The sequence below is a fragment of the Drosophila guanche genome, unplaced genomic scaffold (assembly GCF_900245975.1).
Source record: "Drosophila guanche unplaced genomic scaffold, DGUA_6, whole genome shotgun sequence".
NCBI lineage: Eukaryota > Metazoa > Arthropoda > Insecta > Diptera > Drosophilidae > Drosophila > Drosophila guanche.
The window spans coordinates 4,579,075-4,600,383 of NW_022995753.1; the positions used below are offsets into that span (position 1 = coordinate 4,579,075).

The following is a 21,309-nucleotide window of genomic DNA, read 5'->3' on the forward strand; positions in this document are numbered from 1 at the left end:
TATGCATGTTTGTACATAGGTTTAATTAAAACCAGAAATCCATCAACAATTGCTCATTGAGCGCAGCCGCATTAAGGAAAGTTTATTTTTTTTTTGAATAAGCGGAAATTTAAGCAACGTATCTGGCTTATTGGGTGGCGACACCAGTTCGACGAAAATATTTGGCATAGTTTTTCCGCTGCCCAGATTGCCAGGCAGAGGAAGCGAGACGCGGCATAAAATGGAGCCATGACAAACATGCTAAATGCAGCCCCGTCGACGCCAATATCGACAACTACGTAGCCATGCTTAGGCGGACAGAGGCTGGGGCTGCAACTGCATTCAAAAACAAAAACAAACAACTCAGTAGAAATAAGAAATAAAGCTCGGCTTTTGGGGGGTCGAAGCTTTTGATACTCTTTCAGATCAAATGTGGCAAAAGCCTCCTAAAGTTTAGTTCGATTTCGTTAGGTAATGTATTATTCGTAATAACTTCTTCTAGGGTAAACAAAACACAGGTTAAGATTGAGATATGGCTAGGTGTGTATGTACACACATACTTATGTAAGCCCATGTACAGCTGTATGTATGTATATGTATATGTATATGACGCAGGTGAAATAAATGAAATATCTGAGACGAATGCCACAAACAACAGCAGCAGCAGCAGCAGCAGCAGCAGCAACACATTCATCGACGTTTATGTGGCCGACAGTGGCATGCACAGTGGGACACGCACTGGGAGTGGAGTCGATTGCAGGTGCGGAACGCTTAGCGAGCTTCAGATAAATGATAAATGATTGCAGATGACCTGATTTTTCCTCACATACAATATTCGAGAGACTGGTTCGTGTGAGTGAGCGTTTAACAGGGGCACATACGATATCTATGCATGGAGGAATCATTTCTGAAATTTAAGCGTCCATTTTCTGCCACAGAATCTACTGATAAGATTACGAAAAGTAGAAAAGTGATCAAAGAAAATGAGTCCCTGATTCGCGTTACAAGTTGAATGGGAGGGAACTAGTTCGGCAGCACTGTTAAGCCAAAGCCACGAACTGAACACCTTTCCCGTCACCGGCCGCGTTGTAACTGAGCATTGCCGAAACCAGTTTGGGCCATGCCAAATTCCACATTCCTGGCCACCTGCACCGTTCTGGCCCACTGTGCTGCCGCACTGCCGCAAACAATTAACTTTTGGCAGCAAACGAGTACTACGTCAGTGAAGACAGCAGCAGGCAGCGGCAGCGGCAGCAGCAGCAAGTGAAGACGGTGAAAGAGATGGAAACGGCAACGGCGACTGCGACTGCGACGCTGCGCTTGCGCACGTAAACAAATTCTCAGCTCCGCATATTTTTCGTTGAAGTAATTTGAATGCCCTGCCAAAGGGTATATTTCGCTGCCCAAAGAGGAAATTACTTTTGAGGTTTTCTGCAGCTTGCTTGCTGTTTTCCGAGAGAGTCAATCCCAGAGAAACTTGGCCAACCAATTGGTACATTTTCTGCTGCCAAAGGGCATCCGAATTTCGTGGAGCAAACAATTCATTTTGATGCATTTTCAAAGCTGCTGTTGCGGTGCTGCTTCGACTTTGCTGCGGCTGCGGCTGTGGCTTTTTTTTTTTGTTTTCTTGAAAGCAAAAATTAAAAAGCAACAACAGAAACAAGCAGCGGCACGTAGGAGACGGCGAAGGAGAAGAGAAGCAGAAGAAGAAGAAGAAGAAGAAGCAGAAGCAAAAGCAGAAAAGAAACAACAATCGCTGGCAAAACACGCCAACCCAGCGCGACTTTGTTGCTGCGGTTTTCAGTTGCCAGCGCGATTTTGAATGAGTTGTACGCGGCGCGAGTTTCGAGTGTGGTGTCCATCGAGTCGAGAGAGTCTGTCTCCCACAATCACGATAGATCCGATCCCCAAATCCAATCCAATCCAATCCAAGCGTGTGTGCGTGCGTGTGTTGTAAAAATCCCCCACGACATCCGACATCCCATGCCATACCATACCATAAAATCCGCTCCTCTGGGAGTACTTTAGAGTTTGTGGTTTAATTATTTTTTGTTTTTCAAGTGTGTGTACCGGCCACAAATGAAATTTGTGTGCAACAAGCGGCGAATGCAGGCCAACAGCAACAACAGCAGCAGAAGCAGTTGAAAGAACATCCCAAAATCCCTCTATAGGTAAGACGCCTGGACAAAACGCCCGCTTCAAATATTCCCAAACTGCCACTCGAACCGCAGCAGCAGCAGCAGCAGCAGCAGCAACAGCAACCATACAAATAGCTGGGCCAACGCCAGGTTCAAGTGTAACCAGTTTCCAGATTCCACAAAAATAGCTCCCCAGGCACTGAGCGCCCAATATTTCAAGTTCCCTCCCTCTGCTCCGGCTGCTCCGACTGCTCCGACTGCTCCGTCTGCTGCTGGGGCTATTAAAATGCAAATCTTGTTCTTAACAGCTCTGTCTCAAAATGCCCTGTAACCCCACAGCTTCTTGACCCACTGTTAGTGAGTGCAAGTCAGAAGCGATGCTTTCATTTATTCATAATCAAAAGATAACTACAAATTCCTCCCCTTAATGCTAGTTTTTTTGCAAGGGTTTCCTGGGTATTTATGGATTCTTGTTCATTCTTTTGAGCTTTAACAGACACATTCCCAGCTGCATGCTCAGCCTGAGATCACTGAAAGGCAGTAACTGATGCTGATGCTGATGCTGATGCTGGGTTTTAGAGTATATCTCAGCACGGATAAATTATTGGGGGACGGGACTCGTTTCCAGCATTCTTCTGCTCGTTCTGACTGCTTTTTGCGGTTTGTCTGTGCTTGGCGTATATCATTATTATGCTTATTGTTTTGTGTGTGTCTTTTTTTTTCTGGTTTTCCCCTTATTGTTGTTGTTGTTGTTGCTGTGTGGCTGTGTGGCTGGTGGGGCAAAGCTTTTAACATTTATTATGTATATTCTTCGTCTGTCGAAGCGGGTCGGTGCCCAAGCACATCTTCGGCTTAAATGTCAAGCTCGTGTTGGCTTCATGCTGTCTGTGTGTGTGTGTGTGTGTGTGTGTGTGTGTGTGTCTATGCCAATCAATTCTCCTCCCGCTCTCACGCAATTGTTTTCTTTGCTTATTTTTACTTGCAGCATTTGCAACATACATGCGTCCGTCTAACTGTGAAGCACTTTGTAACGGTCAGCAGCAGCAAGTGGAAGTGCAAGTGGAAAAGGAAAAGGAAAAGGAAAAGGAAAAGGAACATTCGAAGCACCTGCAACCAACTGCACCGTAACCTGTATACACTTTAATCAAAGAAATAGTGGATATTATTGGACCAAAAAGCATACCTCGAACTATTTAATGTTATAGAACGATGGCGTCGGCCACAATCACAACGACAACGGTGACGGCAACAGGTAGCAGCACTATGCTCGAGCTGGATCAACAGCGACAAAGGCCGTTGCGCGGTATTTCAATAGTCATTGAAGCTGCTCAGCCACCAACACCAGCAACGGCAGCAGCAACTACCACAAGTGCAACCACAATGAGCAACGACAGCAACAAAATAGCTGAAATGTCGCTCAAGTCTCAGGCTGGCATGTTGTTGGCATTTGGCGACAGCAATAGGACCAACAACAACAACAACAACAACAACACCAATGCTGACCATGTAACCAAAGATAATTTGGAAACAAGTTGCAACACAGAAGCGGCAACAGCAACAGCAACAGCAACAGTAACCAAAGTGTATCCACAGTTGCTTGTGCGGATTGGACAGTCACAATCGGAGGACTACGGAGAAATTTCCACAGCCACTGCCTCAAGCACATGCACAGCCCCAGCTTTGGCCACAACCATTATCAGCTGTAATAGCAGCGTGCTGCCATCTGAGATCATAGATCCAGCTGCAGCTGCATCTCCACTCGCGGTTGGAGAAATGAAAGAGAGCGCGCTCCCCAACGACATTGTAGTCGTTGCTAGTCAGCCATCAGCCACAGTTGCAGCCACAACATCAACAGCTCTAGCACCATCTCTTGATGCTGCATCGAGTGCAGTGACCGAAACAGTTGGCCAGTGCTCGCCCCAGCACACGGTCAAGATACAGATAGCCAACGGTCAGAGCCAGCGTAGGCTGGGAAAGCAGATCAGTGTGGTGAAGCTGAACGACAGCGAGATGATCCTTCAGCAGCATCAGCCACAGGAAGAGGAGGAACATCAGCAGCAGCAGCATAAGCAGATTTCGGCGAATCTAACACAGAAATCGCTTCAATCGTTGCCCAGCTATCAGCTGTGCTATTTGGTATCCAGCGGACAGTACTCGCCCAGCGATACCCTCGACAGTGGAACGGGCAGCGATCTGGAGAGCGTCAAATCGCCGTGCAGTGAGATTATCAATGTGCCCAAGCTGGAGCTGCACCTGAAGACAACGCGGGTGCGAGTGAATGAGTCGCCACAGAGCGTGTCCGCCGTGTCCGTGGGCACACATCAGCGGGCATACAGCCTGACGGACAGTGAGGAGTGCGACGAGAGCAGCAGTTCCTCCCTGAGCTGCGATTCGCTGCACTCTGGGGAGGCATTGCCCTCCGGCCTGCTGCCCACCTCACTGCTGAGAGACATACGCGGTCGGGAACGGGAACGGGAACGGGAACTGGAACCATCACCATCAGCAGACTCACTGGCGATACCGACAGCCACAAAAATTGACGGCCGACCGCTGCAGTATGAGTCCGATCAGTTCTACACATTCCACGTCAACGAGCTGGACAATTTCCGCAGCTTTGGGCGCGAAACATCAGCGGACACCACTTCCACCTTATCCTCCGCATCGTCGCAGGAGTACGAGTCGAATGCTTTCCCAGAAGATGGAGAGGATGCCGGCTTCGCTGGCTACAGGGATGTGCGAGGCTCGTCGCAGTCCTCCTCCTCGTCCACCATACGCTCCGCCAAGGGAACGGTCCGCGGTGTCAAGAATCGTGTGCGCAATGGAGTAGCCACATTCTTGCAACTTCAGCAGCCCAGTGTCAAGGTGAGTGCCAACTCATGAACTCAATCAAAAAGCGGCACACAGTCACAGTGATTCAATCAAGTAGCAACAAAAACTCGAGTGAATTTCAATTTGAAGAAGTGATTCATGCCCAATAACACCCACATGTTAAATTCATTGAGAAAGTTTTCAGTTTTCAGTTTTCAGTTTTCGGTTTTGTTATGGATTTCTTTTAGTTTTGTTTGGGTTTGTTTTAACAGTCGCCTTTGGCTGGCGTGCCTTGGGTCGCTGACTTGAGCACCCACACACACTCGTATGTGGCTCGTTGAGATGTGGATGCACTCATGGATGCACTCACATTATGCAATGCAAGTGCCAGTGCCAGTGCCAGAGCCTGTATGTTTGTTTGTTTGTTGCTTTGTTTGTCTATTTCTTGAAACAGATATTTATGCATGAATGTTTTTTGTTCATGTGAAAGCAAGTCCAGACTTTTCTTCAGATACACACCCCCCATTCCGCCACAACTAATACATAAGTCGCTTTTATCATAAATTGTTTGTTTTCATTATTAATTTTCGAGAAAGAAATTTCTTTCTTGATTGCTGGCCAAAGAGACAATTAGCACCTGACACCTGTCTGTCTGTCTGTCTGTCTGTCTGTCTATTTAAAGAGAGTTTGGTGGTTGGTGTAAAAGTATTGTCATTGTTGTTGGTGTCTTAATTCCCCGTTAAGTGGCTTAATATGTCACATACGCCCCGAATTAAGCAAACGAAAGCCTGTAAGCCCGCTTAGGGCTCTCATCTCTAAATGGGCATCGGCTCGGGGCTTCGGCTCTCCGAATGGAAACATATTCAACGGCCAACACCAATTGTATGTAGAAAGTTGGCGGAAGTACCGCCAGACCGCCAGATAGTTGCATGAATGGTTGGATGGTTGGATGGATAGGTAGGTAGATGATGGGGCAGATAAGTTAGATAAATGTGAACTTAAATGGTCCGCTACTTGGGCAACTTCAAGCGACTAATTGCAACTGTCTATTGCTGTCACTCGCACTCGTTGTCGTTTACTTTTGATTTCTATTTCGTTTTGGCTTTCTTCTCGCTGGTGGAAAGTTCTTAATGGGCTGCACGAGCTCTTTGGCCCGCTCTTGAACACTGACCCATTTCGGGGACCGTAGCAAAAGCGTCTCGAATTGCAGTGATATTGAGCCAGCATTGGCAACGCTTCACTCCCAAGCCCCAAATCCATGGTAACCAAATACAAATACACATAATGTGTCCAGTCATCGTCTCTCAAATGTGTATCCAGTGAGTTATTATTATTATTGAGTCTCTGGTTTCATGACTTGCGCCTGTCTTCGCATATTGTTACGAACCTTTTCTGTGTGTTTTCGTTTTCGTTTTCGTTTTATTTAGCGAAATCAATTGAATACCAACAGATCACAGATTGAAGGATCAAACCAGATGATTGCCATAGATGGAGTTTCCATATCCCACCGATCAAAGCAGACCTTTCTGTACAATTTTGAAGGGTATTTGGCGTGTACGAGTCGTTGGCTTTTAGATAAACTTTCATTTTTTGTTTTGGTTTGCTTTGCCTATTCTTCTGGCATCTAAAACCAGATGGATGGAAATACACACAAACATATTTAAAGTCAAATTAGCTAAATGATATTTTAATGACTCCACTCCACTCGACTCGATTTGAGTCGATGCCAAAAGTGGACTTTCTGCTAAAGACTCGTCTCCGGCGACTCCAGACACACACACAAATGCGAAGGAATTGACTTTGGCAGTGGCCCATAAAGTATGATTCGATCTGTGTGTTCGTTCAATATAAGTATACCCAGCATACGTTGTTGCATAATTAACGCATTAGTCGCTCTTTATCATTATAATTTGTGTTTCTTGAAATGTTATGCAAGTTTTGCTGCTCCGACTTAATCTGCAAAATAATTTTGTTTCTTTGACTTGTTGGCCTTTTGTGTGTGTTTTTGTGTTTAAATAATTATATATTGATTTTAATTTCAAGGTTAAAATTGCTAATTTGACTAAGAAAAAGAGCACACAAAACTGATTGCCTCGAATATATTTCGATGACATTCAATTTTGATGAGCAGAAGAAAATGCAGGGCCCAATGATGACAACAGTTTTGATTGGATTTTCGCATGAATCATTAATGAATCGATCACCAGTGATGGACAGCTGCCAGCTGGTTCGATTTGGGGCAAGAGAAGCTTTCAAGGCCACAAAAGTCTGCTAGCCATGATGAACCCTGATCAATCCTGGCCAAATTCGATCCTCTGGCTATCTTTCTCTTAGCCTATCTCTTGCGGTGACTACCCCCAATTAATTAGGCAAACCCCCCGAGCATAAGGGGGCACAAAACGCACACAAAAAAAAAGAGCTGAGAGCTGTGGCCACAAATGACCAAAAATAAGTCCCAAAACTCATAAAGAAACGCAATTTTCGGAAGACAATGCAACAAATTCAAATTCCAAACTCCAAATTCCAAATACCAAATGAAAGTGAAAATGAAAATGAAATTTTACGTGATCGCGCTGCAGATTTATGGCATTTTTTGTTGTTTTTGTTTGCTTGAGAAATCTTTTCTGCAGCCGGGCCTTTGGCATTGTTTTATGAGCGAAGTTCGAGGAGCACTCGTAGCAGCCGGCAACAGCTGACTGCGATAAATAAAAATAAATGTCTGAGCAAAACAATTAGGCAACAAAAAGCAGTGCGAGCATAATAGAGACATTGAGGGGCGTTAGCTGCATTTTAATTTCGATTTGCATTCAGGGGCCAAAAGAAAGCCGAGAGAGCGGAGACGCTGCCGAAATGGGCTTATTAAAATATCCAATTATTGCCAAATTGCAGCTCTCTTGCAGGGCAAAGAAAAGCAGAAAAACGCCCAAAAATCGAACACTGAAAACTGATCAAATGAGTTAAATCGAAAAACCAAAAATCCAAAATTAAAAACCAAACCAAACCAAACGAAACGAAACGAAACGAAAGTGAAATGTTTCCACTTCACTCACGTACTCGTGTAAATTTATGCAAAAAGAAAAGGCAGGGAGCACGGGGGGACGGGAGGACGGGGGGGGCCCGAAACAGCTTGTCGAGCGAGGGAGGCAGGCGGCCATGGCTGGGTGTGAGAATCAACTTAAAGTCTGTTTCCAATGCAGCCCAGAAGCATTTTATTTGAAATCCTTCCTTACACATAAGAGAAACTAAACTTCAACTTGTACAAGAAGGAGACAACGAATCGATTTCGTTCCCATGCACAAAATTCGGAATCGAATTCGGAAGAAACGACACAAAAGCTTACATAACCCGTGTGACGTATTAATTGAAGTGTTTTGTTTTTGGTTTTTGGTTTTCCGATGTTCCAGTCCAGTCCAACATCAGCTTTCGTTGAATCCAGTCGCATCCCTGCGATCAGATCAAAGCTAACGATTGCCAAGTGCGCTTACTTACTCTCCCTTCCCTTTTTGGGTATCTCAGGTGACCCGCTTTCTCTTTCTCTCTCCTCTTCTCGGGATCTTTCAAGAAACGTTCGATGTGCGCGTTGCTTTTGTTAAATGTTTCCCTCTGTTGTGTTGTCTGCGGTCCCTGCTCGGCCTTTGTTTGAAGCACTTGCTGAGGGCTCTGCCAAAAGTTGATTATTATCACGTTAGCCATGGGCCGGTGGCCGGTGGCCGGTGGCCGGTTGGCCTGCAGTTCACAAGTTCAAAGCAGCCCACGGCTTGCAGTCGCCTTACATTATTCATTACATTTGATGGCTTTGAACTTTGCTGGACATACGTGGCCAATGTGGTCGCTTGATGGCAATTATTAATGTGCCAGCTTACAAGTGGGTAAGCCCGCCTGCCACCTGCACTCTCTGGCCTGCTGGTTTCATGTTTGCTTATTATATTCCATATATTAAATAACTGCCACCTGAGGCGATGGTGAGCTGGCTCTGCCGCGGACTCCGCTCTCTGGGCTGCCTTGGATTTATGCAAGTGCACCAGGCCGTTGCTTCATGGCACAAGATATGGCTGGAGTATGCGAGACCTGGTGGATACCCTGCTGAAGCCTGGGAATGTCCTCCAACAAAGTTCATTTTCCAACATACTTTTCGCTGCAGCATAATTAATTGCTCACTCAGTCCTCAGTCTAGAGTTTGTAATTTATCCCCATGGATCTCTGGACACTTTGGTAACCAAATTTTACAACACATTCAGGGAGAACTTGCTCCCCGGCCAAGCTTCAATGGAGGTTGGCCATCGCGGAGGGTAGGGTATGGTTGGGTATCGAGTAACGTAGATCGTAGATCGTCTTTGGCTCATTGAGTATCGTGTTTCAGGTCTGGTTAATCAGGCTGCCAGCTAGGAAAGCTAACGGAAGCCCTCCCCAAAAAACAAGTTCAGCTGAAAGTGTTGCACATATTTTGAATGGTGCAAAGTTTTCACTTTGGGCCATTTACACAAATTTGTTTTGTTTCGATTGAATGCGATTCTTATTTGGGCATTGTTGCTGCCTGCCTGTCTGTGTGTCTATCTGTTGGGCTGCATGAATGGCTTGCCACTCAAGCCAGACTCAGTCAATGCAAGCGACCCAGCCTCTGGGTAGGCTGTGGGCAATGAAAGAACTCTCTGTTCTGGTTGAACCACTAGCACACTCAAAGCTTTGCCAAGGAATTCAACGTGGTGTCAATTAACAGGTATTTCGCTTTGAATTTGGCTGCTGAAGTACATACAAGTACGAGAATCCAGCATGAGCTGGAGGCATCTTTGGGCGTTATGCGAACCACAACACAACGTACATTTGAAATAATTTGTTCTTGCAGAATTTCATGGAAAAAGATGTGGGAAAGGTGGTTCTGTACACAACCAGCATGGGCATCATACGGGACACGTATGCCAAGTGCGCCAATGTCAAGCAGATTCTACGCACTCTGCTGATCAAGTTCGAGGAGCGCGATGTCTTCATGAGCGTCGAGTATCAGCAGGAGATGAGGGAGCGGATGCACAATAGGACCATCCGAGTTCCCCAGCTCTTTGTCGAGGGCCAGCACGTTGGGGTGAGTGACGAGTTAAGTTTGTGTGCGAATATTTAAAACATTAATTGGCATTGCAGGATGCCGATACCGTGGAGCGCTTGAACGAATGTGGGGAGCTGCGACAACTGCTAAGGCCCTACAAGGTGAACAAATCAACAATCCTTCGCCCATGATCCCGATTAATTTTGCAATTTTTGATTACTCAATTGTTGTCCATTTTGTTGCAGTCCATCGCAACGGCGTATACGTGCCAGACCTGCGGAGGATATCGCCTGCTGCCCTGCCCCTCGTGCAGTGGCTCCAAGAAGTCGGTGCATCGCAATCACTTCACCGCCGAGTTTGTGGCTTTGAAGTGCATGAACTGCGATGAGGTGGGCCTGGTCAAGTGCCCCAACTGCTGAGCTGAGCTGCGCATCAGTCAGTGTCGAAATACTTTACTTATATTTATACAAGCGTTACCCTTCCCTTCTCCAACCCAACCCAACCCAACCCACCCCAAACTTCATCCAAGCAGAATCTGAAGCGCAATGAAGTGTGTGGTTTTTTTTGTTGTTTTTTTTTTGTATCTATATCGAAATGATTTATCTGTCGCTTATTATTAACAGTTGTGATATTTGAGATCAGTTTCGAGAGCAGAAACTGAGTCGCGGGAAGAACGGAAAGGCAAACGGAGCGGAACCCAAACGAAAAACAAAACATATCCATATACAAAATTCTAGAAGTATGTACGAGTAGGATCAAGGATCGAAGATCAAGGAGCTATTGAAGAATAAAACTATAACTCAAACGACATGTGTACATTACATTTAATTAGCCAAACAATTAATGATCGATTGATGAGTTCGTAAAATGTGAGTGTGGAAATGCAATGCACAGCCACGGAAGGTAAAGGTGCATTGGGATGTGCACTCCCCAATGTTAATTTCAATTCATTGATTTGCATCGATCAGTCCCGGTTGGCCTAGAACTGCAGGCTAAAAGTGTCCGTAGTGCAAAGCCCCTGGCTTTTGCTCTTGCCGGTCATCACGAGGCGCATATTAAATGCCGAATCGGGCGTCAAGTGTGCCACATTCGTCGGATCGAACTCACCGTCAACGGCCTTCTGCAGCACAAGAAGGGTGCTCTGCGGTGCCAGGATATTGAAATTGAAGAACATGGAATTGGGGCGCTTTCTGGTCATGCTCAGGCCGTAGCCATAGGTAAAGTTGTCGACAGTTTTGATGCAGCTGTTGGGGAACGGGCATGAATGGTGAAAGCAGGAGGACTGTCTATGGACGACTAACTAGAAAGGATCGTTCAGCTGGTCATGTAGCAGCATCTCCGCAATGAGTCCCACAATATGGATGTGGTGCTCGAGGCCCCGAAGACGGACGCGCTGATCCGCTACGCGCAAAAATATGGACTGTACCCCGATCCTTAGGTGCCAATGCATCAGCCTCATGCCCGAACTCATAATCGTAAAGGAACGAAATTGCTGAAAAAAAAAAGAGAGTCCATTCGTGGGGCAACTCGTTCTCGGGCACTGGTCTACAGATCTACTCACTCTGAGGAGATTGATTAGGGTCAGCGTCAAGCGCAGGCGACGCTGATGTGCCCCCATCTTGGAGTCTGCTAGGGCGCTGCGGTTGTGGCTGCCCAAGGGCTTCTCCACACTGAGCAGGAACTCGGAGATGAATTTCTTCAAATGAATGCAAATGGGGGATATCGAGGTGGATTTGGACATACGCACATGGAAGGAGGCCAAGTTAAACACAAAATGGGACTCATAGCCACACTTAAAGTAATCTGTGGCCGCTTGCAAGACCTGCGAGCAATTAAATGCGTGAGATGTGTGCGGATGTGTTCTCCCCACTTACCGTCAAGGCGGCCCTGACCATGGGCTCTCGTAGACCCTCCCGCCGTTGCTTACGATGGGCATACACAAAGCAGCGATGTCGATGCATCATGTATTCGGTGTACTGATTGGTTATTCCCTGCAATGATATGATCAGGTTCTGAGGAGATTCAACCAAGGAGAAGATGTGCTCCAGAATCTCTGGCGGCATATCCATCAGTTCTGTAGATGCTGCCCTCAGCTGAACCCGGGATCGCTTAGCATTTTTGCCCCCCACGATGGGAGATCCATGAGTACGCTTGCGGCATTGATTCGCTTGTTCCGACATCTTTCGAATGTTGTTCCCTGCTTAACAATAATTTTCAAAGTAAATTTATTATTGTAGACTTAAGTGCAAATGGCAGCTAGCTCGATACTAAGCATTTTGTGTAAGTCAAGCAAGGGATGTCAGTTTTCGACAGGAAACTCAACGCAGGATGTTTCCCGAATGCGAAGTGCTGCTGGTGCTCTGTCGGTATGCCTGACAGATGCCCAGGAATATTTGTCCTTTGCTAAATGTACCATTCGACACTCGACATGTCCCGTTCAAAATGTACCATGCAAAATGTACTATGCTAAGTGTCCCGTGCAAAATGTACCATGAAAAAAGTCCCGTGCGTTGCGTCCCATTCGAAATGTACCGTGCAAAATGTACAATGATAAATGTCCGGTGCGTCGTGTCCCTTTCAACATGTACCGTTCTCATTTTAGGTACTTTCTGAGTATATGTTTCTGCCTAAAAGTTTGCCACAAGTCGCCACTTCGTGGGTGTTTTTGATGAATCCTGGAAAAACATAATGGACACTGCTCAAGCCTCTAGCAAGGAGCCCCGCTCTTGCTGGCAGACCTGCCCACCCCATCCACTGTTAAGTACTGTTAAGTAATTTGCTATTTTTGGGGTAATTATTGCCATGGTACATTGCGAAGACTGAACTGAGTCAGTCAGCCCCAAAAGTATTCTACAAAAAAACAGCACTTTAAGTTGAAAATAATTCCGTTCTTCGGCATCGTGAGATTGGGGTTTTATTAACGATTTTCACATGGGAACATTTATGTATTAATGTTTAAAGAACCAATAAGGAACGATTTACTGTGATTAAAAACAATTTAGATGCCCCTCAGCCCCAACCCCCTTTTATCTTTTATCCATTGCAAATGCTGATCAGCGCCCCGAGCCGTGGTACACAATGCGAAATTAGTCCATGTTCGACTCGGAGTCGCTGTCAATCTGTGAACTGTCATGATCAGTGTCAGTATCGACGAAATAACCGTCGTCGGTGGAGTCGGAATCGTAGTCAAATCCTGCATTCTGGCGATTCTGTGGCCGATACGTGCCATCGAGCTCGTTGCCACTGGAGACGAGAACATTCTCTTCGGTGTAGTCGAACACGAGGCGACGGAGACTGCGTAGGAAGAGCTTCTGCCGCAGATAGATGTTGAGCAGGCCCTTGGCCGCAATGTAGGTGGCGCCGCCGAGCAGGTTGCGATTCAGGGTGTCGCCCACACTCGAGAAGAAAATGAACCCAGTGAGTGAGGCGAGTGTGGGGAGCATGAGGGCGCCGGAAATGACACGTGCATGGCACGGGCTTGAGAAGTTTGAATCAATGTCTCCATCGAGCGATGCATCCTCCGATTCGGTGGTGTTTCTGTACAGCAAACTGAGGATCGGAACCTTGCGAAAGATATTGTGGCGGCTGCGAATGAGATTCAGCACGGTGTCCTCCCAGCGAATGAATCGTGAGAAGAGCAGTGCCACTGGCACAAGGGGCAGTCCGGCGGCCACGGCCAGCGGGTCTGCGTTTGCAATGAGCGAGAAGCTACGCGAGTAGCCCATGAGCTGGACCACAATTGTGGCCCCAAATATCATGGCCGACCAGTAGATGGCGCCAAGGAAGAGGCAACCCACCACCAAGGGGCTGCTGCGGCGGACCATGCCGTAGGTGAATTTAAGGACAGTGGCCAGTGGGCCAATCGATGGATAGACAATCATGTACTCCGTCAGGCACTGCTGGCAGGTGACAATGCGCTGCATGTTGCCCTTCTGCTTCTCGTCTATCCAGCGATAGAGGCAGCTCTGATGCACCCACTTGGTGGCGCCACGGCACTGGCACGGCTGCACCCACTCGGCCCGGCGGTTCTCGTCTTCGCTGGCAAAGCATATCCAACATACACGTTGCTGCCGTTCCTGCTCCTGCCCCTGGAACATCCTGGCCAGCATCTGGAAGTGGTAGCTCGGAATATCCCAGCACGTATTGGCAGTAAAGCTTCCAACTCGCTGCAGCTGAAATTGAACACAAACAGAGTTGGGAGACTAAGTATATTTTTGACTCGTTCCGGAATATCTCACCTGGAAGACTAACAAATCGAAAGACTGGCAGCTGACGTTTGTTTGGATATGGCAGTGATTGCCACGATTCGATTGGAGTGAAATTTGAATCTAAATCCAGTGAATCTGCTCCTAGAAGTTCCGCTCTCAAAGTGTTTCCCAATTTGCTTTGCTTCCAGCAGGCCTTGCCTCTGCTCTATCCCCATCCAGTTCCAGGCATAACACTACAACTCGTTCAACGTTTCGGTCGACAGCTCTAGAAAAAATAAATTATTTCCGCTTTCAAATATTTCTACTTTGTGTGGCAAACAATTAGCAAGCAGCAAGCAGCAACCAGCAAGCTGTAAGGTGAGCCACCCATAAGATTGATTGAACAGGGAAAAGTTAAGCGAATTTCAGTTCACATCCAGAGCGGAGGAAGCCAGGAAAGTAGCAGGACAGGCAGACAGCAAGTTCATTTATTTGGAGTCAGTTTGGAGACTTATTCATAAGCAACGATGTCGGACAATGGCGCTGCGTCTGGGGTGATGAGTCTGCTGCTGTGCGGCGCCACTGGATTTGGCTGCTGCACGATTGGGCCACAGGATCATCCGTATGCCTTTGCGGCCTGCGTGGTTGGCTTCTGTCACGGACTGCTGGGAATGGTCGCTTGTGTCTCGGGCGATGAGAATGCGAATAAAGCGAAAGAGGCCACCGCGGCACTGATGGAGATTGTGCCACTGCCGCTGGTCAATGTGGAGCTGTTCCTGGGCTCCGACAGCAACAACATTGCTCTCGGCCATGGACTGTTCATTGTGCCACTGGCGGCCAGTGCGCTCATTGGCTGGGCAAAGGACACCGACGAGGTCGGCAATGCACGCGACACGCTCAAGACCCTCACCGTGCTGGGCAACATTACGTCGATGATCTTTCTGGCACTCAACGAGAGCAGCTGGCACATAGGCGGCATGGCGTTCCTGGCCTTCATGGCCAAGTTCGGTGCCAACTTCTGTGAGGATAACATAGCCGAGGGCAGTGGCAAGCACGTGGCCTGCGTCAGCTGGTCGGGATTCTTCTTCCTCGCCACCATGGCCGTCGTCGGCAAGTCAAACTGAAACCCGCCATCTAAATTTCCCCTTATTTCCATTGATTGCAAATTACCTGCGAAATTCACAGCCCACAAAACTCTAGTTCAAATATTAGACAATTTATTCAGGATTAACACTGATAAACAATAAAAACCCCAACTCAATAATTGCTGTCTGTTCATTTAACAATATTCCAATGGAAACAAGGAGCAGGAGAGCAAAGAAATAATATTTAAATACTCGAAGAACCTTTAAGAGGTAAGCAAGTCCAATTTAAAATGTGTCTTCATTGATTCCAATTCGCCACGCCCTTGTCTTTTGCTCAAAGTCACCACGAACCGTTGCCCCCAACCAAGCGCAGCAGTAACCCGATCAACGATCAACGATCAACGATCAGCGATCAGCGATCACCATCCCCAACCCCAGTGCATGACTGGCATCCGCTAGCCAGCCGCTGACAATAGGAACTCATAAATTGTAAGACCTAATGTCAACAAATCGCTGGTAAGTATGGGCACGCACGGCCTAAGCTCAATTACCGCTACCAGAGGTAGTCACTAGAGGGAGTGAGGGAGCGGGCGACAAACCTCACCTCAACCAACTTTAGCCAGCACAAGCACCAGCCCCAGGCCCAGACCCAGGCCCAGTTCCACTAGTTCCTAGTGCAACTCCACCTACTGCTGGCGTTCAAGCGTGCTCAATGAGCATGACAACAAAAACACAGTTGTACATTTTTTGGGCCCCGTGTCTTGTGTCTTGTGTCTTGGTTCATTGTTATTTTTATGACTTAGTGCCAATGGATTTGGGGTGGGGTCGGTGGAGTACGACTTGAGTTGCCTTTTGGTTTTTCGGCTAGAGCCACAAAGTTACGTGCTAATTTCTTGACAGACTGACAGACGAAACCGAAATTGAAACTGAAATCGAGACTGAGACACTGTAAGTGGAAGTGGAAGTGGAAGTGGAAGCAGAGAGAACTGGTTGTTACAGAAATATTTTTGTTATCGCTGGTAATTGGCTGGGCATTGTCTGTCTTTCGTTGTTGCTTTTGTTTTTGGTTCATGTCTAGGCCTAAGTCTTGGCATTGAAAGCGCATTATAGATAAGGGAACTGCGGCTTGGGCTCTGTTTGGCGAAGCTAAAAGCTGAATCCATCTCATATGTAGCTCTTTTTGCTCTTTCTCCTCAGTGTTGATTAGTTTTCATTTGTGTAGATCCATCCAGCGATTGGCAATGTCTGCAGAGAAATTTAGATTTATTAGTTGATTGGCTATGATTAGGGAAATTTGTGGCGGCAGCAACTTCAGCAACCTCCACACGCTTCCTACGTTTCAGCGCCAAGTGGCACTTGAATTTAGCTGGTGGGGGCTCTGCTCTCCAGCAGCTCTACAGAATCTAGACAAGAACCATTGAAGCTAGCTGCCTTTGTAGTTTGTCCGGGAACCGCTCCAACCATTTCCCATGACCCTCTTGGACATCAGCAGACATCGTCATCGTTCATCTAACACTGCCCAAAACATTGAATTTTAACTCTTGTTCTGGCTATTGCCATTGTCCAAATAGACGACGCACAGTGGAATTTCAACCCCAAAAATGGTTGGCTTGAATAACTTTATTCATTTTTGCAAGCTGAAATTGTCGAGTATCCCAGTGTGCGACTCTCGCTATTGTTTAAAAGAGATGATTAATCGCTTTTTGCAACGAAATTGCTTCGAGTGGCAGCCATTGGGGGTTTATCTAACAGCAGGAAAGGGAGTACCACTGTCACCCGAGTTTGGACATAACATATCGAACTCTGTCCAGTCCATCCTTGCCTGCGACCACCCACTATTTTCATCCCACTATTTAGCCAATGTTGGAACCATCCATGGTGAAATTAGTAACAAGGTGAAAGGGGTGACGTCTTCACCATGGGGTAACTCTCTTTCGGCCACTCTCCCACACACTCTCTCTCTCTCTATTGCTCTTCCCCTTTGTGTGCTTATATCTAAGTTCTTGCACTCCTCCCACCCTCCATTAACGAACGTCAATCGAGCGCTATCTTTGAGCCTTATCGCTTTTGCCCTAGTTGGTTCCCTTTTTTTGAAACTTCAAATGGATGATTATTAACAAGAGAAATTTATAATCAATGAGTGGCACTTGCCGCTCTCTCTCTCTCCCTCTCGTACATCGCTTGGCTAGAGGAATTACTTAATAATGCACTCCACTCCACTCCACTCCACACCACACCGACCAGTGGCAGTGGCAATTAAATATTTAATTTGTGCCATCGATTTGGCCGCGTTTTTCCAAACAGCTCGACCGATAGCCATAGTTTTTTTGCTATTTTGTGGTTATATTCGTAGTTGGGAATGAATTCTTATCTGGGCTTTTGTTTTGTGTCTTTTTTGTGTAGCTTTTGCATGCATATTTCATAGGCCGCCGTGGGGGGAAATTGGCCAGGTACAAAGTATTAGCATTAGCATTCAGCAGGCATTCAGGTTTTTTTCATACCCGCACCCCACTCCACTCGAGAGAGAAGAATGTATGGTTCCATTCCCCCCCCCCCCCCCCCCCCCCCCCCCTTAGCTCCTTCCACAACAAGCTTTTGGTATGTGACTGCTGGAACTTTTGGAATTAGAATGTAAAGTGAAAGGAGTTCTACAGGTTAATGCCATGCCAAAAGTTTCTGCCTCTGTCTCTTACTCTGTCGTCTTCCATCTCCGTCTTCCCGGCATCATTCCTTGTCCGTCTGCCCGTCTCCGTCTCCGTCTCCGTCTCTCTTTCTTTCTTGGCTCCATGCGACGCCTTAATGAATGAGGAATGACTGCATGAAAATTGCCCCGACACGATACAGCTTCAGCTGGAAACAGCTAGCCAGCAAAGACAAAGACAGAGACAGAGGCAGAGGCAACAGAGATGCAAAAATATGTACGTAAAGTATGTAAAGTACATATGTGCATATGTAAATATGTATGTATTCACCTATGAGACAATAACTTTAGTCTACAAAAGTCTAAAACTCAAAGAAAGCCTCACAATGCTCACAAGTGTGGCAGCACAAGGATGTACATATGCAGAAAGGAAATTATTGGTAATACTCATTTAAAGTGAAGTCCCACCCTCCAAACATGAATACAAATTCATACAATAATCTAGGGGTATTCCCGCCCGAATTCCCAACAGTGCGACGTTCCTCCCTTCGGATGGAACCTAACGTTAGGAAGGATGCCTGGCATAGTCGTCGAAAGAGGCGGACAGATCGCATAGCTTAGCCATGGAACCGCAGAGCAGAGAGGAGAGGTGATGAATTGCGGAAGCAGATTATTAACACCGAAATAGTTTTTCGTGTAGGATTAGTGGGAAATATTTGTTGGTGGACGGGGCAGACAGAACAGACAGGGGACAGAGAGTATAATGGGCGAGTGGGCGAGACGCGACGCAAGATGCGATGCGATGAGATGAGATGAGATGAAGATGTCGCCTGACAACCGAACCGAGCACACGGCAACAGTCTGTCCCATGAACAATCCCCATACCCATACCCATACCCATACCCATACCCATCCCAGAGCGCCTTCGTTCTTCCGCATGTCTGGGTCTATTTTTGAGGCGACTAATCGCCCAGAACGCTGACAACGCCAACGCCAACGCAGTCGCAATCGCAATCAGCCCCAGCCCCGATCCAAGCCACAGTCTGAAGAAGTCTTCTGCCACTTCCACTACCCCATTTACCATTTACCATTTACCATATTTAACTTTCCATTTAGCATCCAGCGATTCTCGAAACGATTCTCGGCCGGCCAACCAAATGTCATCTTACCATTGGACGCACATAAATTAATCGACATTTATGGGGACAATTTTGTCTATTCCATTCCAAACGGTGTCTCCGGAGTAAATTCCACAAAATAAGCAAAAACCAAAAGCTAACATTGCCCGAAATGTATTTATAGACTTGCATGGAATTCTATTTGTCAGCAGCAGCAGCGACAGCGACAGCGACATTTGTGTCTCTTGGCTATGTTTTCCCCATTTCCATTCGGCTCTATTCGAAAAGTGTCTATTTTATTTTTAAACAGCCAAATATTTGTACGAAAACGGGGCTAAGTTTTCCATTCCTGACACGACGACGCCGCCACTCGCTATGTTTCGTCTCATCTTTGGGTAAATGCTTGAAAGCAAAATCGAGCTGGCAATCCGAGGAGAACTCATTTGGGCATACGAATTTGAACTAATTAACAACTTCTGCCTCGCAGACTTGCTTGTGAAAGTCCTTACTTCCTCGATGCATATTTACTGGCAGTATTTAATAATTGTGGAGCACTGAGCGTTTTCCCTGGCAAAGCGCTTGAAGCCTGCAGACGTGACTTCCGTTGCCACACGCCAAAAACTTTGTTCAATGTTTGAGCATGGGGCAGGAGCAGCTCGGAGCGGCGGTGTGTGTGAGTGTGTGTGGTGAGACTGTCAACAGGATGTGTCTGCCCTGTTGTCGTCGTCACTTGGTTGATGGCATAATTAATGCCTTGCTGTGGCAACATGGTGGCTGGCTGGCCACTCCCCTTCTGCTCCATTACTCCGCATGGCATTTGGTCTTTGAAGTTTCTTTCATATTCACACACACGCTTTTCCGGCTTTTCTCACACTATTGCACCACTATTGCTTTCCATTTGAGTGGCAAACAGCAGCAGCAGTCACAAATGTGAAGAGAAAATTGAAAAGACAAAAAAAATGCAACTTTTGATTGACAGCAGCTGAGTGCTGGCTGGCTGTGCGGAGGTGTACTGTGGGGAGGGAATGGGGACAACAATGGACACGCCCACAACTTGACATCCCCAGTCCAGAGTCCAGAGTCCAGAGTCCAGAGTAGAGCATGGAAAAGGTTTCCAGCAAACTCTTCACAATTCTGTTCCCATTCATTGATTGACATTCGAACAGGCCAATCGCCATGTCCGAGATACATAAGTTGGAAAGATCAAAGCTGGAAACGGAAGTGCTTTGAGCATTTTAAATAGTTTTGTTAATATGCAGAAATTCCTGGAATGCTCCAGGAGATTGAACCCCTACAAAAAGCTCAAAGGTACTTGCACTATTCCATTGAAATTCCTAACAATATTCCCTGCCCGATTATTTCCTCGTTTCTCCCCAAGACAGGGGCCCATCCCAAATGCAGAGGCGGACCTCCTTTGGCCACCCACAAACAGCTGCGGGCCGTCGAAAGTGAAATAGTGGACCAACCTAGAGAAATGCGAACCCACCCTTTCCCACTCCCGCACACACACAGCATCGGCAGGAGAACCCGTTTTGGCATTCGCCAAAGCAATCCGTTCCAATCGATTCCATTTTGTTCCGTTCCGTGCCGAGCCGAGCCGAACCGCAGCCAGCGACAAACCTGACTGATTGCGACGCTTGAATGAATCGCTACTCGCCGCAGACCGAGCGACGGCCTTACGGATGGTACACCAGGCGAACGAAGGAGGAAGCAACATCGACATCGGCATCGGCATCAACAGAGCTCGAGTTGAGGATCTGTGCTGCCAGCAGACAGACAGACTAGCGACCGTCGCGACGGTGAACAATTTAGAGGTAGATAGAAACTGAATGGAAGCTGGAGGCTGAAGCCTGAGTCTAGGCAGGGGGGGGGGGGGGGGGAAAAAAACCTTGAAGAGAGGGGGGGGGGAGGGGGGGGGGGGGGGGGGGGGGGGGGGGGGGGGGGGGGAACGAAAGCTCTTAGAGCAATGTGGGCAGAGGCAGCGACAGTGTGGCCTAGCAACCGAGGATCGTAGATTGCCAATCTGGTTGTTGGTATTGTTGTACCTTTTTTTCTGCACTTTTTGCCTTTTTACATCAGATAAGTTAATTGGCCGCATTGGCCCAAAGGGAAAATGGCTGTGGATGTGGCTGCAAAAACTTGTCGTAGTCGTCGAGCCCCTCGAGTGTAATGGCAACAAATGTTGCCGGCGCGGGCAGACAGCAACAACAGCAACAGCAACAACAACAGCAACAGCAACAACTTGCCGTAACCCAGTGACACAGATTTGATTGAATCGAATTGAATTCGCTTTTGCAGTGGGTATGTGTGGTAAT

General features: G+C 47.1%; 4 protein-coding genes across 4 annotated transcripts; 2 read left to right on the forward strand and 2 right to left on the reverse strand.

Moving 5' to 3' along the window:
- Positions 1-1,734: 1,734 nt before the first annotated feature.
- LOC117588352 (glutaredoxin domain-containing cysteine-rich protein CG12206) lies at positions 1,735-10,771 on the forward strand. The gene is made up of 5 exons (XM_034279564.1): positions 1,735-2,150; positions 3,103-4,979; positions 9,769-10,002; positions 10,059-10,124; positions 10,209-10,771. Exons 2-5 carry the CDS (start codon positions 3,327-3,329, stop codon positions 10,380-10,382), a joined length of 2,127 nt encoding a protein of 708 aa, XP_034135455.1. The 5' UTR covers positions 1,735-2,150; positions 3,103-3,326; the 3' UTR covers positions 10,383-10,771.
- A 17-nt stretch (positions 10,772-10,788) lies between these two features.
- Positions 10,789-12,201, reverse strand: LOC117588353. The gene is made up of 4 exons (XM_034279565.1): positions 11,838-12,201; positions 11,525-11,785; positions 11,265-11,455; positions 10,789-11,207 (listed from the first exon to the last, which is right to left on the reverse strand). Exons 1-4 carry the CDS (start codon positions 12,141-12,143, stop codon positions 10,943-10,945), a joined length of 1,023 nt encoding a protein of 340 aa, XP_034135456.1. The 5' UTR covers positions 12,144-12,201; the 3' UTR covers positions 10,789-10,942.
- A 660-nt stretch (positions 12,202-12,861) lies between these two features.
- On the reverse strand, positions 12,862-14,255 carry LOC117588354 (E3 ubiquitin-protein ligase MARCHF5). Its single transcript, XM_034279566.1, has 2 exons — positions 14,202-14,255; positions 12,862-14,135 (listed from the first exon to the last, which is right to left on the reverse strand). Exon 2 carries the CDS (start codon positions 14,070-14,072, stop codon positions 13,050-13,052), a length of 1,023 nt encoding a protein of 340 aa, XP_034135457.1. The 5' UTR covers positions 14,073-14,135; positions 14,202-14,255; the 3' UTR covers positions 12,862-13,049.
- A 148-nt stretch (positions 14,256-14,403) lies between these two features.
- Positions 14,404-15,414, forward strand: LOC117588355. The gene is made up of 2 exons (XM_034279567.1): positions 14,404-14,528; positions 14,580-15,414. The coding sequence occupies exon 2, from the start codon at positions 14,678-14,680 to the stop codon at positions 15,272-15,274; it is 597 nt and encodes a 198-aa protein (XP_034135458.1). The 5' UTR covers positions 14,404-14,528; positions 14,580-14,677; the 3' UTR covers positions 15,275-15,414.
- Positions 15,415-21,309: the final 5,895 nt, after the last annotated feature.

Bases quoted from the DNA above. Each gene is read 5' to 3' on its own strand.
- LOC117588354 (XM_034279566.1), bottom strand. From the start codon at position 14,072: ATGCTGGCCAGGATGTTCCAGGGGCAGGAGCAGGAACGGCAGCAACGT.
- LOC117588352 (XM_034279564.1), top strand. From the start codon at position 3,327: ATGGCGTCGGCCACAATCACAACGACAACGGTGACGGCAACAGGTAGC. The intron at 10,003-10,058 runs GTGAGTGACGAG...TTGGCATTGCAG, and splicing joins TCGAGGGCCAGCACGTTGGG to GATGCCGATACCGTGGAGCG. The intron at 10,125-10,208 runs GTGAACAAATCA...ATTTTGTTGCAG, and splicing joins AACTGCTAAGGCCCTACAAG to TCCATCGCAACGGCGTATAC.
- LOC117588353 (XM_034279565.1), bottom strand. From the start codon at position 12,143: ATGTCGGAACAAGCGAATCAATGCCGCAAGCGTACTCATGGATCTCCC. The intron at 11,786-11,837 runs GTAAGTGGGGAG...AATTGCTCGCAG, and splicing joins TGGTCAGGGCCGCCTTGACG to GTCTTGCAAGCGGCCACAGA. The intron at 11,208-11,264 runs GTTAGTCGTCCA...GTTCCCCAACAG, and splicing joins CAGCTGAACGATCCTTTCTA to CTGCATCAAAACTGTCGACA.
- LOC117588355 (XM_034279567.1), top strand. From the start codon at position 14,678: ATGTCGGACAATGGCGCTGCGTCTGGGGTGATGAGTCTGCTGCTGTGC.